At 42.7% G+C, this 20,083-nt stretch overlaps 1 protein-coding gene and 1 pseudogene across 1 annotated transcript; one reads left to right on the top strand and one right to left on the bottom strand.

Annotated features, from left to right (window-relative positions):
* Nucleotides 1-7,015: 7,015 nt before the first annotated feature.
* LOC112096868 lies at nucleotides 7,016-8,301 on the bottom strand. The gene is made up of 2 exons (XM_024181065.1): nucleotides 7,636-8,301; nucleotides 7,016-7,342 (listed from the first exon to the last, which is right to left on the bottom strand). Exons 1-2 carry the CDS (start codon nucleotides 8,299-8,301, stop codon nucleotides 7,016-7,018), a joined length of 993 nt encoding a protein of 330 aa, XP_024036833.1.
* A 2,470-nt stretch (nucleotides 8,302-10,771) lies between these two features.
* LOC112096867 lies at nucleotides 10,772-15,495 on the top strand (annotated as a pseudogene).
* The last annotated feature ends 4,588 nt before the right edge of the window (nucleotides 15,496-20,083 follow it).

Below are 20,083 nucleotides of genomic sequence, written 5' to 3'. Positions count from 1 at the left end.
GACCAACCTCGCCCCGGACGGATACTGGAAATTAATGGCCGAGGGGCCAGTGTTCATGAAGGAGAGCTCAGACAGCGGTTGCAGAACGTCGAGCAGGAGCGAGACCAGATAGCTGCACGTGATCCTGATCGTGCTATAGAATTGGAGGGGGAGGTGCGCAGATTGGCGCAGGTGATAGAAGAGATGCAGGGCAAGAGAAAGGCCCCAAGCTGGAGGATAATGCTAGATGAAGAATCTCCGTTATCAACTGAGATCATGAGTACCATAATCCTAAGAGATTTCCGCTTCCCCAACCTCAAATACTCCGGGCGAAGCGACCCGTTGGTGCACATTGAACGTTTCAACGACATGACGGGTGTGCAGGGGCTGACACCAGCTCAGAGGTGCAGGGTGTTCCCGTTGACACTAGAGGGACGAGCCCGAGAATGGTACTGCAAGCTGCCCCGAGGAAGTATAAAGGGGTATGAGCAGATGTGCCAGGAGTTGGCCGAGCAGTTCCGAGGGGCAGTGGCCCCAGAAGACGACATGATGGAACTGATGGGGATGAAGCAGGAGGAGCATGAATCCCTTCGAGATTTTGTAAAACGATATCACCGAGCGGTGCTGGATTTGAGAGCTTTTAATCACCCGCAGGCGTTGAGGGGATTAAAAGAAGGTGTAAGAATCGGCCGATTATGGTATAACTTAAGAAGCCCCCTCATACAGAATTACTCGTCGGGGTATGAGCAGGCGAGACGAGATATAGAAATCGAAGAGGAGAAATCGGCAAGAATTAAAAGTGAACAACTGGAAGAGCTGAGGCAAAAGGAACGGAGAGCTCCGAAAAGGAGCGGGTCGGGAAAGCGAACTGGAGAATCTTTAGGGATGGGTGGAATATCAGCTCGGTCCCGCCCTTACCCCATAGCCCCGAGAGCACAACAATTCCAACACAGCCGGGCTCAACCTCTGCGCCCCCCGATCCCAGAGCGGCAGCGAGAATTCCGGCAGATGGCTGCCCACCCCTATCACAACACTCCCAGAGCATTACATGCAACCAATTCCAAGGCTAGACGACCAGATCAGTTAGAGACTGTGCTAGCCCGAGGTGACATTCATGATAGCCGAGCAGTTCAGCTGGTAGACCAGAGCTTGGCATATAGACAGTACACGCCATTAAAGATCTCCCTGGAGGAATTGTATGAGAGGATCGAGGGACGAGACCTGCTGTATCCTCCAGCCCCAATAACAAAACCGACTCACCGACGGGATAAGAGCAGATTCTGCAAGTTCCACGACACTTACGGTCACACTATAAGCCAATGTCGTGACCTGAAGATTCAGGTGGAGGATTTAGTGAGGAACCGATACTTGGACGAGTATGTAGATGGAATGTCTCCTGTCGTGGAATCACAGTACACACGTGATGAAGGAGTTGAGAGGGATCTGGAACGTGAACAGCCGATCATCCGTGTGATAGCAGGAGGGCCAACATTGGCCGGGGATTCGAACAGAGCACGGAAGAACTATGGGAGATACGCCATGACTGACAAAGAGATGCTTCTAAATTTGCCAGCAGCCAAGAAGGCAAGAGTGCGGCAAGTTCCCATTATGTGGACGAAGAATGACGAAGAGGGCATTTTGTATCCTCATGAGGATGCACTGGTGATTAAAGCATTAGTAGCTAGTACAGAATTGAGGCGAATACTGGTGGACACGGGCAGCTAAGTTGATATTCTGTTTAAGTCGGCCCTAGATGATATGGGAATTTCAGACTTAAAGCTGGAGCGGACGAATACATCCTTGAAGGGATTTGAAGGGGGACGATTAACTCCCATGGGGGTCATTGAACTCCCGATTACTGTGGGGACAAAGCCATTTGAAAGAACGATGATGCTGGACTTTGTCGTGGTAGAGGAAAGAAGTCCTTACCAGATGATATTGGGGAGACCATTCATGAGGATAAGCCAATGTGTAATGTCCACGCATTATCTGGTGCTGAAGTACAGAATAAATGGAGTCGTGGGCGTAGTAAAGGGCGACCAGAGAATGGCCAGGAGCTGCTATGCTACAGCGGCCAAGGAAACGCTGCAGGTTACTTCTCTAGATAACCGAGGGGATTCAAAAAATAGTTGCCAAGAACCTGTTGAGAAGCTAGAGGAAGTTGTTGTAAGCAGGAGTGACCCTAGCAGAGTGGTTAAGGTCGGATCAGAATTGGGCGAAGCAATAAAGGGCGAGCTGGTGAAGTGTCTACAGTCCTATGCAGACATATTTGCCTGGTCTCATGAGGATATGCCAGGTATTGATCGCGGGGTAGCTTGTCACAAGCTGGCAGTCAAGAAAGGGGCAAGGCCGGTGAGGCAGAAAAGGAGGTGCTTCAACCACGAAAGGTACGAAGCCATAAATGCCGAGGTAGAAAAGCTGCTGAAAGCAGGATTTATAAGGGAAGCCAAATACCCGGAGTGAATTTCCAATGTAGTACTGGTAAAGAAGGCCAATGGGAAGTGAAGAATGTGTATAGACTTCACGGACCTCAATAAGGCATGCCCGAAGGACAGTTTTCCCCTACCAAAAATAGATTAGTTGGTGGACTCAACTGCGGGTCATAGTCTGCTCAGTTTCATGGATGCCTTTTCCGGATACAACCAGATACCCATGAACGAGCAGGACGAGTAAAGCACTACCTTTATAACTAACATGGGTTTATTTTGTTACAGGGTGATGCCCTTTGGCCTGAAAAATACAGGAGCTACCTATCAAAGGTTAGTGAACAAGGTCTTCAAACCATTGATCGGTCACACTATGGAATTATATGTGGACGATATGATCACCAAGTCAAGAGAACCGAGAGATCATGTGAAGCACTTGGAAGAGACCTTCGAATTGCTGAGGAGGTACGAAATGAAGCTGAACCCGGAGAAATGCGCATTTGGGGTCAGCTCGGGCAAAATTTTGGGATACCTGGTGAGCCATCAAGGGATTGAGGCCAACCCGGAGAAGATACGGGCGGTGATAAAAATGAGGTCCCCACGAACAGTTAAGGAGGTGCAGAGCCTTACGGAGAAATTGGCAGCATTGAACCGATTTATTTCGCGAGCCACTGATAAGTGTCACCCTTTCTTCCAAATCATAAAGAAAGGGAGGAAGATGGAATGGACATCGGAATGTGAGGACGCATTTGGACAGTTGAAGGAATACCTAGCCCATGCCCCGTTACTATCAACTCCGAGAGAGGGTGACCAGCTGCTTTTGTACTTGGCAATCTCTAAGTGGGCTACCAGCTCGGTCTTAGTCAGGGAAGAAGAAGGGAAGCAACACCCGGTATACTACACAAGCAAGGCCCTGGTAGACGCAGAAACCAGATATCCACTAATGGAGAAATGGGCGCTAGCTCTGATAACGGCAGCACGAAAACTCCGACCATATTTCCAAGCCCACCAGATCGTTGTGATGACTGACCAGCCCCTTCGGCAAGTGCTTCAAAAACCAGATGCGTCTGGTCGTTTAGTAAAATGGTCCGTGGAGCTGAGCGAATTTGACCTATCCTACAGGCTCCGAGGAGCAATCAAGGCCCAAGCCCTGGTAGATTTTATGGTTGACCGTGTTGAACCAGAGGAAGAGGTCCAAGAGGAACAACCAGCAAAACAGGAGGATTCAAAGGGGATATGACTGGTAATAGTTGATGGATCACGTAGTGAACAAAGATCCGGGGCAGGAGTTATAATACGAAGTCCAGAAGGTGTCGAGGTATCCTATGCTGTAAAGTTCGAATTCCAGCTTACGAACAACCAAGCTGAATATGAGGCCTTCATTACTGGGCTCGGTCTTGCACATGCACTACGAGCAGAAAGGGTAGAAATCCGAGCAGATTCCCAACTAGTATGTAACCAGCTCAGCGATCAATTCCAAGTAAGGGAAGAGAAATTAGGACTTTATTTGAAGAAGGTAAAGCAGATGGTTAAACTCTTCAATGAAGTAGAGGTGAAGCAGATATTCCGGAATGAAAATTACCGAGCTGACATGTTGGCTAGGATGGCCGCAACTGTAGATCCCAAATTACCGAAATCGGTTCCACTAGAGGTGATGACCTTGCCGAGTATAGGAGAGGAGGTAGAGGTGATGAGAGTAAGCACTGAAGAATCCTGGATGGACCCGATTCTTGCATACATTCGCGATGGCGTTTTACCAGAGGACAAAAGGCAGGCAAGAAAGCTAAAATGCCGAGCAGCGAGGTACACACTACTCGACGAGGTACTCTACCGCCGATGATTCACTTTGCCCCTTTTGCGATGTGTGGATGATGAGGAGGCAGATTATGTACTAAGGGAGATTCATTAGGAATTTGTGGCAATTACTCGGGAGCAAGAACTTTAGCCTTCAAGGCACTCCGGCAAGGGTACTTCTGGCCAACCATGCACCAGGATGCGAAAAAGATTGCAAAAAACTGTAAAACATGCCAAAGCTTCTCTGAGGTTCCCACACAACCCCCAGAAAAGCTGACCACTATGACATCCCCATGGCCTTTTGCTCAATGGGAAATCGACCTGATTGGTCCGTTACCGAAAGGCCGAGGAGCGACAACCCATGCAATTGTAGCAGTAGACTACTTCACCAAGTGGATAGAGGTGGGGGTCCTTAGTCAAATCACAGAGAGAAAGACAACGAATTTTATTTGGAAGAATATCATCTGCAGATATGGAATCCCTTATACCATCATCACCGATAATGGGAAGCAATTTGACAACAACAACTTCAGAGAGTTTTGCCGAAACTTAAGGGTAGACCTGAAGTTCTGCACCCCTGCACACCCCCAGGCAAACGGACAAGTGGAAGCAGCCAACAAAGTGGTAAAGAAACTCTTGAAGACTAGACTGGGAGAGAATAAAGGAGCTTGGGTTGACGTACTACCAGGGGTACTGTGGGCTTACCGGACAACTCACAAAACCGCTACAGGGGAAACCCCGTTTGCATTAGCTTTTGGTCATGAGGCGGTAGTCCCAGCAGAAATTGGTGTAGGAACACATCGGACGGAATACTTCAATGAGGAGCAAAATGGCGAGCAGATTTGCTTGAGCCTGGACCTTCTGGAGGAGAAAAGCGAAAGGGCTTCGCAAAAAGTGGCCCAGTGTCAGCAAAGGGTCACGCGTTATTACAACAAGAACGTACGTGTGCGGTAGTTCCGAACAGAAGATTGGGTGCTCAGGAAGGTGAACCAAAACACCAGGGATCCCAACCATGGAGCTCTTGGTCCGAAATGGGAAGGCCCGTACAGGGTGATACGAGCAACTGGACCGGGAGCCTACAAGCTGGCGTATCCAGACGGACGAGAGGTGAAGAGGTCGTGGAACGCCGAGCACTTGAAAAAGTACTTCCAGTAAGCAAAGTGCTCTACTAGTTTTCATTTTGATAAGTTATTTCTGTTGTGAGCACGGTAATTTATGACATACACATATATTCCACATTTCTGTAACGCATTCGAAATTCAATAAAGATGAATTCAGTATGGAGCTCTTCTGCTAGCAAGCCCATTAAATATTTACTAAGGCAAGAAAGTGCCTGCTTCTGCTCGGTCAACGAAAGACCAGTAGCTAATCTACGAAAATTCTACTAAGGCAAGAAAGTGCCTGCTTCTGCTCGGTCAACGAAAGACTAGCAGCTAATCTATGAAAATTCTACTAAGGCAAGAAAGTGCCTGCTTCTGCTCGGTCAACGAAAGACCAGCAGCTAATCCTATGAAAAATTCTACTAAGGTGAGAAAGTGCCTGCTTCTGCTCGGTCAACGAAAGACCAGCAGCTAATCCTACGAAAAATTCTACTAAGGCGAGAAAGTGCCTGCATCTGCTCGGTCAACGAAAGACCAGCAGCTAATCTACGAAAATTCTACTAAGGCAAGAAAGTGCCTGCTTCTGCTCGATCAACGAAAGACCAGCAGCTAATCCTACGAAAATTCTACTAAGGCAAGTAAGTGCCTGCATCTGCTCAGTCAATGAAAGACCAACAGCTATTTCGACGAAAGTTTTACTAAGGTAAGTAAACGCCTATTCCTGCTCGGTCCACTAAAGAACCAACAGGCAAAACCAGATAAATTATCAAATTAGTTTGCAGAAACAATCCAGAAACGAAAATGAGAAAAGGAAGCCAGTAAAGAACATCCAAAAATTTATAAGCATTTAAATGTTTACAAAACTAATGAAAATCTAAAGTCTATACAAAAATAGACTTAAGGATTAGGAGGGTCAACGGCTTCAGCCGGTGAAGGATCAGCTATCTCTGGAGGTAGAAGATCAGCAATACCGGGAGGAGGCGGCATGGATCCTTGTCCCACTTCCAAGGCACGTCCCCCAGCTTCCCCCTCCTGCACCTCATCTAAAGGAGCCTCCATCTGATCCTGCTCTTTATCTGCTTGGCCGATCTCCGCCATATACCGCTGCACTCCGGCCTCCAACTTGTTCATGTCCAACTCGGGATATTCTTCCTTAAGCACAGACATGATGCATTTATAGGAGAAGGCAACCCCAGAATCATACTCGGCATCCAGCCGATCATCCACATCAGCGGATTTGCCTTTCTCCTCAGCCAGCTGCTCACCCAAGGATTTGATTTCCCCCTCAAGGGCGGCCCTCAGAGTATCCCTTTCACTTTAAGTAGCCTGAAGATCAGACCTCAGGTCACCCAGCTCACCCTCGAGTTTGGAGGAAGTAGATTCAGCAATCGCAACTTTCTCCTCTAGCTCCGTAATCTACTTGTTCAGCTTAGCCAGCTTCTCCTTGGAGCGATCAGCAGATTCAGCCTTCTTCTTCAATTCCTGATTGTCAGCTTGAAGCTTCCTATCATGGCGCGCGGACCCAGTCTTGTAGCATGAAACCATGGTGGCCAGCTTGAAGGACACTCTCTGAACCGAAGCAGCTAACTCGGAGAGGCTCATACTCTCGATGTCCTTCACCATCTTTGGTCCCATCGATTTTTTGTAATCCTTCTGATACGGGCTCAGATAGTTGCCTTGATCCCAAGATGGTAGAGGAGAAGAGCGATCCTCAGACTAGAAGCTGACCTCAGGACTCTTGTCAGAAGTTTTCTCCCCACCACTCTTACGGGGTGGGGGAGGGGGCAGAGCAGGGACAAGAGCCTTGGAAGGGCCGACGCTGGTCTTCTTTGGAGGAGGAGGGGGGTTGCTGGAGCTACTTGGAGCCCGACCACGCTCCCTGCTCATCGCGCTGAGGATCGTGTTATCCATTCCAGCGGCTAGGTCCACTAGGCCTGAATCGACCAGGCTTGTTGGTGACAGGAGGTCTTGGCAGGTAGGCGCGTTCAACAGAGCAGTTTCCACCTGAAGCAAAGGTCGATCTTCAAGCCCCCCGATCAAACCCTATGACTCTGCAATAGCAAAAGAGGTTAAAGAACCCGATAAATGACAGTTTGACTAAGAACATGGGCAAAAAATGAACGACCTGGGGTGACAAAATGTGTGGGAAGATAAATGTCCCCACCAAGCGACCGAACTGTTGGACACCAGTTCCCTCCAGCAAAGAGGAATTTGTTCTTCTAATTTTTACATGAAGAGGGGAACCCAGTGATCGGTTTCCTCTTTGCAGAACTGGACATAAAGTAGTATTAGCCCGCTTCCCTCGGGCTACTCCGCAGTTGGTACAGATGTTTCACTTCAACAAGGGAAGACTCCTCCGACCCGCACCTCTCCCACAACACAAACATTGCCGAGAGAACCCTCCACCCATTTGGGTGTAGCTGACCTGGGGCCAGGTGCATACCGCCCAGTATCTTGGCAAAATAACGTTGAAGGGGCAGCCGAGCTCCTAGTCTGAAACTCTCCAAATGCATCGTCACATACCCTTTCGGAGGCCGACTAGGGACATCACCTTTTCCAGGAACTACAAGAAGAACCTCATTGGGGATGTTGTAGAGGTTCCTAAGCTTAAATAGATCAGTGGGGGTGGTGGCACAAGCTATGAAATCAATAGGGTAGGAATCAGCCTCCACCATATGGCCAAGATTCCTTTTCTGAGCAGGTCCGCTCGGTCCGGAACTGCTCCCCTCACCATCACCAGCTCTTTCAGGGATCCCAACCCCACTAAAGCTGTGGTTCTCACCAGAGCCCGACGCATGTCCACCTCTATTCTCTACAAGCTCTAGTTCGGGGGAGGGAGAGACAACCAAGGGGCGTGGGTACTCAAGGGTATCCCTGCCATGGGAATGACCTACACTACTGGAGGGACCTAAGAAATCGGTGGGTATTGAGACGTTGAGGCCTGAATCCCTTGATTCTTCATCACCCTCATCAACAATTAACTTTCTTTTCCGGTTTGACATATCAGAATCCCAAAAGAAAGCAAAGAAAACTTGAATATACGGATACAAAAGGGGGCAACACGGAACCCAATCAACAACAACCAAAGAAGAGATTAAAACCAGTACCTGAAATGAACTGGCCCTGATAGCGCTGCCGTGACAGAGAAAAAACCAACAAGTAGAAACTCCGGACGCAGGAAGTGTGAGTAAAGTTCAGAAAAAGGGTAGGTTAACGACGGAGAGATGAATAACAAAACGATGAAGATTAAGTCTAGGGATTTAAAATGAAAAAGGGAAAAATGAAAGCATTTAAGTGATGGGGATGCCAGCTCACTCACCGGATATCGAGGACAGATAGCCCGTCATTTTAAATTTCAAATACGAAGAGTCTGGAGATGCCACATCACTAACTGTTACAAGGGGCCAGGATAGACGTAAGCCTAGATATGCAATGGACATGCTCATTTAGGCCCATACTCAGGTCGGAATCTCCCCAGAAAAAAAATGGTACCTCAGGTCCGCCCCAGCAAACAAAAGACCAGATGAGAAGCTCCCCGGGTTGGTGAGATTTGACCATCAGTTTCTACTCTTCACTCATTTCACTCGCCAGACCAGAAACTGGGGGACTGGTGGTGTTGAGTACATAAAAGCACCAGGTCGGCCATGCTACTATTTCTGCCCCGGCACGGATCGCTTCAGCCAAAGTGATATGAGCAGAACACGGGGGCTAACATGAGCCGACCAGAGATGAATACAACTAGGGAAACATACTGACCAGAGGTATATACCGAGCTGGCACTTATCCCCAAAAAAGCGGGAACACGATCCCACATAATCGTGGTAGTTGCGCTTTTCCCAGAACCGTTGAAGGACACGCGAGATCCACGTTTGCCCACAATGTAACAGTTAGAGTCCCATGAGGGGCTGCCACTACCCGAAAAAGGTGGGATGAAGGGCAAACGGAAACGTGGGGACAACGACTATAAAAGAAGAAGAAATCGATGAAGATGGGGACAGAAAAACTGAAGGAGGGAAAACGCTGCCAAATTGAAACCAGGCTATTTTCCTACAAACTTCGAGCAAATCAGAAACCATTCTTGAATCTAAATTTAACCATTTTCCCGTAAACATTTTGTGCTAACTTAGGCATCAGAGGGTTTACGCCGGCAAAACCACTGGCGTCTCTGATCCGGTTTTGGTGAACGCAGGTCTAGTAAGGGAAAGAAGAGCGATTCCAACCCCAGTGGTTCGAGCAACGGTTGACAACACAAACGTTGGTGAAAGAATCTGGTCGGTCAAAAGGCGAGCAGATTTAAGCATCAACAATGCACATGGTTAAATACACCATGCAATCAAAATAAAGGCACAGAAAATTCAGAACAACATTCTTCATCTTCCAATAGATGACTTTGTTGCAGCCCACGGGCAAAAATGACAGAGGATCGGTGCTGAAAGCATTGGCTTATTCATTAACTCAGTAATTAATAAGATACGTTTGTAAACGTATAATCCATCATATGGTTAACTTGTGGTAATCAGTCGCAAGATTTGAAAAATGGGTGCAATGTATTTCAAAATGTTGTGAAGTCTTCTTTTATTACAATTTTAAGTCAAATTTTGATAGCTCAATGCTTTATTCACCCATTGACTAACTAGAAATAAAGTTGAAATACTGACAGAAAATTACTTTTTCCTCCCAAAATTGAGGGATAAACCAGACTTCATATATCATAGTCAATAGTACTCCAACACAATAGAGGTAGGTCTCTAGGGTTATTTGTAACACTCTAGGCGAATCTTATATCGACAAAGCATGAGAGAGATGCTAGGTTTATAAGTGGTGTCCACACCTTAATTGACAAAACGTGTTTTGGTGACGTCACAAAACACGAGAGAGATGCTGGGTTTATAAAGGGTGATCCACACCTTAATTGGCAAGACGGGTTTTGGGGTGTATGAGAACACCAAAAATAAAACCATGCGGGCCCAACCCAGACCTAGTAAGATATTGTCCGCTTTGAAATTTAACAAAGCCCGCACAGTTTTGTTTCTGGGGCGCCCATACACTTAAAACGCGTCTTGCCAATTAAGGTGTAGGTCACCCCTTATAAATCGAGCATCTCTCCTGTGCTTTGCCAATGTGGGATTCACCTGGAGTGTTACAGTATTTGTCACTCTTCTAAAATTGAAGGGGTATTTGTAATAACTTGATAACATTTGGGGAAAAAAATACACATTTGTGAAAACATAGGGAAAAACTGTTAAGTTTCCTTATGAATCCTGCGTTTTTGCAGTACAAATATTGAGCCGCGCATCTTTGTTTGGCTGAAAGAAACTAAAGATTGTGATGATGTTGAAGCCTTTTCTCTTTGCATTGCTTGTCAATTCTGCTTTAATAATTTTTGTTCATGCCCAAGATGGTCAATCAGGTTTGAATTAATAGATTTAAATATGCATTGTCACTTATATGGTCACTTGCATTTCACTAACAATGCATAAGATTTTGATCTGTTTCTATATTTCTGTCACGGGATTCATTAGCTTAGATTGTGGATCACCGAAAGATTCTAACTACACTGATTCACTAACGGGCTTAAATTACACTTCGGATTCTGCATTCATAGGCACAGGCATAAGCAAGAGCATTTCACCTGAATTCAAAACAGAGGACCTCAACCAACAGCTATGGAATGTCAGAAGCTTTCCTGAAGGAAAAAGAAACTGTTACAATGTGAAACTTCCAAGAGCCAAAAATAACAAGCACTTGATCAGAGCAAGACTTATGTATGGAAATTGTGATGCTCGAAATGTAACACCGCAATTTGACTTGCATTTACAAGCTAATTTTTGGGTCTCAGTGAAGCTGGAAAATGCGGACAACATCATATCAGAAGAAATCATACATGTTCCATCATCCAATTATTTACAAGCCTGTCTTGTGAATACTGGCTTGGGGACTCCTTTCATATCAGCATTAGAAATAAGGTCTTTGAATAATACCATTGACAAGACTAAGTCCTGTTCACTTCATCTCTTTTCGCGGCTTGATATTGCTTCAACAACTAAACAAATGGTCAGGTGAGACTTCTCGCATTAATAATTCATTTGTAAGAATTAATCATTTGCAAAGTCTTAAATTTAATTCAACTTGCTTAAGTCATTTATGATATGAATCAGGTACCAAGATGATGCTTATTACGATCGTATCTGGATGCCTTTTAACTTGGAGAATTGGGGCAAGATAAGCACTTCATTAACAATTGATGATGGTTTTTACATTGACCTTCGACCACCTGAAGTTGTCATGAGGACAGCTGCCACGCCGGCAAATGCCAGTGAGCCCTTAGAATTTTATTTGATAACTGACGACACTCTCGAATTTAATTTCTACTTTTACTTTGCCGAACTTACAAAGCTCCAACCCAATGAGTCCAGAGAGTTCAACATTTCTTTCAATGGGAAGCATATCTACGGGCCATTGTCACTTGAATACTTATACTCATTGGCTATTTTCAGTGTGTTGCCAACGATGAGTGGAGGAGATGTTTGAGGAATTAAATAGAGCGACCATGATCTCCTCCAAGTGAAAGTGAGCAAATGGTTGAGCAGGTCACCTTGACCAGGTGGTATGAGCTTGAGCAGATCACCTCGACCAAGTACAATGAGGTTGAGCAGATCGCCTTGACCAGGTGGTGTGAGCTTGAGCAGATGACCATGTGGTATGAGCTTGAGCAAATGACCTCGACCAGGTGGTATGAGCTTGAGCAGATCACATCGACCAGGTGCTATGAGATAGAGCAGATCACCTCGACCAGGTGCTATGAGGTGGAGCAGACCACCTCGACCAGGTGCTATAAGCTCGAGCAGATCACCTCGCCCAGGTGCTATGAGCTCGAGCAGATCACCTCGACCAGGTGTTATGAGCTCGAGCAGATCACCTCGACCATGTGCTATGAGCTTGACCAGATCACCTCGACCAGGTGGTCTAAACTTGAGCAGATCACCTCGACCAGGTGATGACCAGGAATAAAGACTCAGTTAAAATAAACCACCACAAAGCTCTTCCGAAAAAGCAGGGCATAAATTTGATCAATTAATGGTTTTTGTCACGATCTAAGGTCGTGGGTGTGAGGTATTTTATAAAGACCCCAAGAAAACCACGCGGAGGAGAGGGCTCTTTTTCTCTTGATCTGACTGAGAAATTCTTTCTGGAGACTCTACTTTACTTTTCTGAAAATTATTCAAAAAGCTTTTGGTTTTAAGGCAATATTTATTAAGCCATATGAGAAATGGCATATTTGGTTTTTCCTATAAACCCCATAACTGACTTGAGCGTCGGAGGGTTTACGCCGGAAAAACTTCCGGCACCTCTTACCATTCTCTGTAATTTCAGGTGCTTATTGATCGTCAGCTTGAAGATTATATGCTCATGAATGTTCTGCTCATAGTCAGAGAATATTCTCGGAGATTGACCAGCAGCTTCCCACCAACAAATTTAATGTTGATGCAGGGATCTGAAACTGAGTCATTAACCAATTGGTTCAGATTTCGGCATCAACAGGAGACAATCGTTTTTCTATTTATAAAATAAAAGATTCAACCCTTCCTCCCATTCTCAACGCGATTGAGATTTACACTGTTAAGCAGTTGTTGCAACACCATACTGATGAACAAGATGGTATGTTCTTTCAAGTAGATTGAAGCTTTTCATTTGGTGTTCTAATTTCGAATCTAATTATTAGTTTCTTGCATATCTATTATGCAAATATGCATACATATTAGTTGATGCTATCAAAAGTATAAAGTCAATTTCTGGAGTGAAGAAAAATTGGCAAGGAGATCCATGTGTTCCTCGAGCTTACATTTGGAATGGTCTTAATTGCAGCTATGATGGTTTTGATCCTTCTAGAATCATGTCGCTGTAAGTTTGTTTATCGTTAGCAACAATATGTATCCACAGTATATTACATCAATACTTAATTTTAATAAAAAATTTATAATCTTGCTATCAGAAATTTATCAGCAAGTGGATTGACAGGGGAAATAGCACCTTACTTTTCCAATCTCCCACTGTTACAATATCTGTAAGCATCTCAACCTCCAATTAAGTTTAATGTTCTCAACATATATATAGATTATGGTAAGTAAATTGATTTGACATTTCTGTGGGCAATTTCAGGGACTTATCAAACAATAGTTTGACTGGTCCAGTGCCCAATTTTCTTGCTAAATTGCCTGCCTTGAGGATCCTCTACGTTACTTCACTTTAGTTATCAGTATATTTTATACAAGGCTTTTGATGAGAAAAATAAAATAAGGGATTACATTTTCTTTTTATCCTTCTGCAGAAACTTAGAAGGAAACATGCTTACAGGCTTAGTTCCAATTGAACTCATTGAAAGATCAAAGAAGGGATCGCTATCATTAAGGTCTACTTTTTGTGAACCCTAATTGCTATGTTGACTATTAATACACAAATGTACATAAATCATGCTTTGCAAATTCAAACTAGGCCTAAGAGTACTGAATCATATTATAGCTCATAAGGATAATAGAGATCCTTTTTGCTCTCCTAAAAAAATATTGAAGTCAAATATAGATCATCATTAAGAATCCAATAGAAAATTAACTATTTGTGTTCGATTCTAGTATTGGCGGAAATCCAGAACTTTGTTCATCAGATACATGCAAGGCGAAGAAGAAGTTTGTGATTCCTGTAGCAGCATCAGCCGTTACATTGTTCATCCTTATAACTGCATTGACAATCTTATGGATCCTCAAAAGGAGGAAACAACAGGGTTTGACCCTTTTTGCATAAAGCAGTGAAATGTTTAAGATGCGTATCGTATCTAATTGTGAACAAGTTCTCTTGTTGCTTGAATTTAATCATGATGATGCGTTCAGTTGGGAAGGTGGACACATATGATTCATTGGAGTTGGAGAATCGCCGGTTCTCGCACTCCCAGATCCTGAGGCTTACCAACAACTTTGAGAAGGTTCTTGGAAAGGGAGGATCTGGAACAGTATATCAAGGCTACTTAGATACAACACCAGTGGCTATCAAGATGCTGTATCCATCATCAGTGCAGGGGACTAAACAGTTTGAGGCAGAGGTATCAAAAAATTAACATTTAATTAGAAAGCCTGCACATTAAGATGGGTATTGTGACGAAGGCGCCAACAAGGGGCTCATCTATGAGTACATGGCTAATGGAAACTTAGCAGAGCAGCTAGCGGGTTCGGATCTTCTTGAATCTCATTTCCTCTTTCCAAAGCAAGGACATGCAATTGCCACAAACTTTTTTCTTTTTCTTATCTTTTTTTTGGGTAAAATGTAGACGATTGCGAGAATATCTTGAGTTGGAAAGAAAGACTACAAATAGCAGTTGAAGCAGCACAAGGTTAGGATTGAGCTTCAGATTATTGCAAAATATTCATATGGCTCTACGTAAAATTTCTAAATGATAAGAGTTTAAAATGTGGGATTGGTGTATTTGCATCATGGCTGTAAACCACCCATTAGCGACAGAGATGTGAAGTCTACAAACATCTTACTAGATGATGAATTTCAAGCAAAGCTATCAGATTTTGGGCTGTCCAGAACTTTTCCCGTTCAAGGTGGCACTCGTGTCTCTACAGCTCTTGCGGGGAACCCTGGATATCTTGACCCTGAGTGAGTAAATTGATTTGATTAAGTGCGGAATTTTACATAATAATATATCAAACAAGCCCCTAAATTTATGATTATAATGAGTTGTATGTACATGCGTTTACTTTTACAGGTACATAATATCAGACAGGCTGACTGAAAAAAGTGATGTCCATAGCTTTGGAATTGTCCTCTTAGAGATAATAACAGGCCAACCTGTGATTAAAGAAATAAGTGAGAACGAGAAGACTCACATAAGTCAATGGGTTACCTCCATGCTTGCAAAAGGGGATGTTAAGAATATTGCTGATCCAAGGTTAAAGACTGATTTTGATTTTGACTCTTTCCTGAAAGCTGTTGAAACAGCGATGGCTTGTGTATCTCTAACTGCTGCTGAAAGACCAACTATGAATAAGGTGTCTATGAAATTGAACGAATACTTAGCAATGGAGGTTGCTCGAACGAAGCAGACTCATCAGCCATATGACACTGAATGATAAGATTCTATTACAATGCTACCTGTAAATTTGGTTACTGATCACATTTATGCGCCAGCAATGCAGTAAATAAAAAGGGTGAATTCCCCTTAGATATATATCCTGGTGTTAGTCACCGATTCTCCGTTGGTAAATAACCAATCTTTAATTAATCAATAATATGCTACACTTACAGTATTGAAATATATATTTTAATTAATTTCCTAATGATGTGTCACACTGTCACTGTCACCAATTCTCATGTGGAAAGATTAATAGATTTTATTATCTATCATAAATATGTTAATATCTATTACGATTTTATTAATCCAATGAGTGATAGTAAGATGTCATGTTAGTTGAAATACAAACTATATATATATATATATATATATACTTATAAGTATAAACATTACTTCTCCTTGATTTAAGAACAAATTTAAGCCAATTCAATTTTAAAAGGATATTATTAGGCAACAGTTGTATTTAGCTAACTAATGTGGTTCTACTTTTGCATGGAAGAAGAAGGAAAGCATAAACAAAGGTTCTGAGTTCGAAGCCCGCATTTGCCTCTGTCTCAATCAATTAAAATTCCTCGAGATTTCCAAGTTTCTGGTCTTGCATTCAACTGCTCTTAATTTGCTTTTAATGTTGAAAAGAAATGATTAAAAAAACAAAGGTCAAGAAGGTGTTGAGCAAGTAGCAAGCAATTGCATGTGGCTATCATTCAATTGTTGACCTTGGCACCTAAATTGGCCCCGAAGCCATTAAATTTGAAGATTTTGAGCAATTGCATGTGGCTAGCATGCAATTGTTGAATTTGGCACCAAAGATGGCCAAGAATTTTGCTGCATGAGTGGTAAGCTTCCGTTAAAAATAGAGAAGCAATTTTCATTTGAATGAATCCCAAAGTTAAGAGCTTCCAACATGGGAGATAAATGTTCTTAAGTATGTAAATATATTGTAGGAGCATTTGGCTCTTCAATATGGGTATTACGGGTTTGCTTTTTTAAGGAATATTTATTGGGATCATGTACTTTGGGTTTGGGTGAGAAAAAATATTTTTGAAAATGCAGTTGTAACAATTTTCACATAGTGAATATTTTTCTCTGGTTGGTTTTTGACAATGACCGTGGTTTTTCTCTAAATTTAGAATTTTCCTTGTAAATCTTGTATTGTATGATTGGTGAACTCCCATTTTTCTATCAATTTGTTTCTTGACAAATTACTTGAAAGGAATATGAATTTCCTAACTTTTAAATATATTGATGATGCAGAATGGCATTAAGATTTAACTACTGTTTGGGGGAAAAATATGAAAGATAGCATAACGCCACGTGCCGACGAATGCAATAACTTCAGTGTAATCCGAGGTACCCGGCACGATCAGAGGTACCCCGCATAACTCTAGAGTAACTCGAGGTACCCCGCATAACTCCAGAGTAACTCGAGGTACCCCGCATAGATTGGGGTACCCCGTATAATTCGAAGTACTCGAAATAACTCCAGCATAATTCAAGGTACCCGGAATAACTCCAACATAATTCAAGGTACCCGAAATAACTCAAGGTACCCGGCATGATTAGAGGTACCTGGCACGATCAGAGGTACCCGGCACGATTAGAGGTACCCCACATAACTCCAGAGTAACTTGAGGTACCCCGCATAGATTGGGGTACCCCGTATAACTTGAGATACTCGATAGATCCGACTCAGGAGAATCCTCTAAAAAAGTTTGCCATGAGAAGTGTCTCCACCTCTTAAAAGATAATATTCGATTTTGTCAGAATTAAGAATAAAAAAACGTCGTACTAAAAGGAGGGGACAACCGCCTGCCACCTCTACTAAAAGTGAAAGACATTGTCCCAAGGAAAGTAGTCCTCAAATCCAAAGGCCACATGTCGCTGCACATGGTGGGCTCCACCATGTGCAGCCAACTGAAAAAAAAAATTAAGAGAAGGAATTTGGGGCCGTTGGACTTGAATCCAACGGCCACAAGTTTCTTCCTAGATGCTGTTCCAGTCCCGGATTAGAACAACAATTTAGTTTTATAGTTTAATTTAACTAATAACCACTACATACTTATTTGTATTTTGCTCGAGAGAGTTTCGAATCAAAACTCCAAGTTTTTTTATTTTTTAAAAACCAAAAATATTCCTTGTAATTTCTTAAATTTTGTCTCGCATCAATGGTTTACCTCTTCTTAATAGAATACTATTAGCAAATGATATTCCTTCTACGCTAGATGCAACGTTCGGACATTTGTATAGGGTTGACCAGCCTAATTTAATTGTGTTAAACATCATTTTCATGAATTTAATTCTGCAATGAGCAGCTATTGGGCCCCTCATAAAAGCATTTTCTCAATTATTAAATAATTAAGTGGAGGTAATTTTTTTTAATCAAATGTGTGTGGAGTAAACACTTCTCAAATATTAAAAAAAATAAAAATTTAGAAAGTTCTTAATAAGAGTTTTATGTAATATGAGTTATAATATGATTGTAATATCAATGCAAAAAAAAAAAAAAAATCTAGTTGATGTGATTTTCACTTATTAATTTCAGGAAAATTTTCTGACCAAGTCATATTCACATTTTATGTTAAATTATTAAAAGTATTTTTCAATGACAATACTGGGAACAAGATTAGATAACTATAGATATAACATTGAGTCTCCCGGTGTATAAGTTCTTGGAAAATTTATTTTCATAAATTTTATTATTGCCTCAAGCATTTTCGTTGGAGGTCTATCCTCCGTAAGTCGTACCTAGTACATATGAAAAGTAGACACCTTTGACGCGAATCCTCAGATTCTAATGATTGGATAATTTAATACAATTTTTTTCTGGGAGCTCAATTTCGAGACATTTTAAATAATCTATTCCCAAACAAATGGAGAATTGATTGAACAACTTCGATCCCGTTTAATACAGTACGGTTTTTTTGTTAATAAAAACAAATTAAAAACACAAGGTATATGAAAAGTAATAATGATAGAACTACAAATATTTTGTACAAATAAATGCATACAAATTGATTGGCATGAAATAATTGGCTGAAAATATATAACGGTCAATGAAAAAATTATGTAGGTCCATAATGATTTAAACCAACTAATCTTTTTGTATCATATCAATTTATACACATTTGTATAAAATATTTGTAGTAGCTTAGCTCTATCCTTAATCTATGAAAAACATACGTTTGATAGAACTAAAATTTTTGTCCTGAAGAATTGTATTTGAGTAGAATAGTCTTTTTTTTTTTTTTGTCTTTTTGAAATTTGTAAATTGTAATTGCTTCCTACTAGAAAGTGAACTGTCTTTTTAACCAACTTTTAATTTTTTGTGGTTCCAACTATTTGAGCAGAAAATGTTGTCTAGTGGGGGGAAGGAAATTCTGATCAAAGCGGCAGCCCAAGCAATTCCAGCGTGTGCAATGAGTGTTTTCAAACTCCCAAGAGGCTTTTGTGATGATATTCAACGAGCTATAGCGAAGTTCTGGTGGGGCTCGAAAGGGGATAAGCGTGGAATCCATTGGCAGAAATGGGAGAAGCTCAGCCAGGCGAAGATTAGAGGGGGGCTGGGATTTCGAGAGTTTGCTTGCTTCAATCAAGCATTGGTAGCTAAGCAAGCTTGGAGACTTTTGCAGTACCCAAACTCCCTTGTTTCAAGAGTCCTTCAAGCAAGATATTACAGGAAATCCAGCTTTTTAAGTGCAGAAGCAGGAGCCAATGCCTCGTATATTTGGAGAAGCATCCTTTGGGGTAGGCAAGTGATTAAGAAGGGTATGAGATGGCGGATAGGTAATGGAAAGAAGATAGCAATTTTCTTGGATAATTGGCTGCCAAGATCGGAGACCTTCAGACCTATTTTCCCTCCATCATTGCCTGTAAACTCAGTTGTTGCAGATTTAATTAAGGCTAACAACCAATGGGATGAAATCAAGCTGCGGCAGTACTTCATGGGTGCAGACACAGTAGAGATCCTCAAGATTTCCCTCCCAGCTGAGCAAGCGGAAGATGAAGTGCTTTGGCATTACGACAAAAGAGGGAACTACTCGGTCAAGAGTGGGTACCAACTAGCTTTGAGAACGAAATTTCCAGACTCCACCAGCAGCTCAGAGGCTTCCAACCAGTACTGGAGTGCCCTTTGGTCTCTGGAGCTGCCTGAGAAGCTTAAAATCTTCATGTGGAGGGCCTCAAATAATTTACTTCCATCGGCGGAAAATCTGTGGAAAAGGAAGGTAGTGGATCAGCCAACTTGTAAGCGATGCAAAATAAGTGTAGAGACTATCAGCCATGCCCTCTTGGAGTGCAAGTCTGCGAGAAAGATTTGGCTCCAGTCCCCCTATACAGCCCCTAGCCTAGAAGCTAATTCTCAGGACATCTTTAGCACTCTACAAAGAATGGCTAAGGAGCTGAGGAAAGCAGATTTGGAATTAATGGTTGCTCTGTGTTGGTCTGCATGGTATGCTAGGAACAAATGTATTTTCGATGGCAGGGAGATTAATCCTATTGTCTCAGCTGCAAAAGCGGAATCTGTGTTGACAGCATTTTAGAGAGTTAGGAAGCCTGAGCAAGCTCATATATTTCTCCACAGAAAAGAGAAGCAGCAGTAGTGGCTCCCCCCCCCTGAGAATGTTTTCAAAGTTAACGTGGATGCTGCTATTGATTCA

The sequence above is a fragment of the Citrus clementina genome, unplaced genomic scaffold (assembly GCF_000493195.1).
Source record: "Citrus clementina cultivar Clemenules unplaced genomic scaffold, Citrus_clementina_v1.0 scaffold_7, whole genome shotgun sequence".
In the NCBI taxonomy this organism is placed as follows: Eukaryota; Viridiplantae; Streptophyta; class Magnoliopsida; order Sapindales; family Rutaceae; genus Citrus; species Citrus x clementina.
Note: the sequence above shows the minus strand (reverse complement) of the source record. Positions and strands in the feature narration are given on the sequence as shown.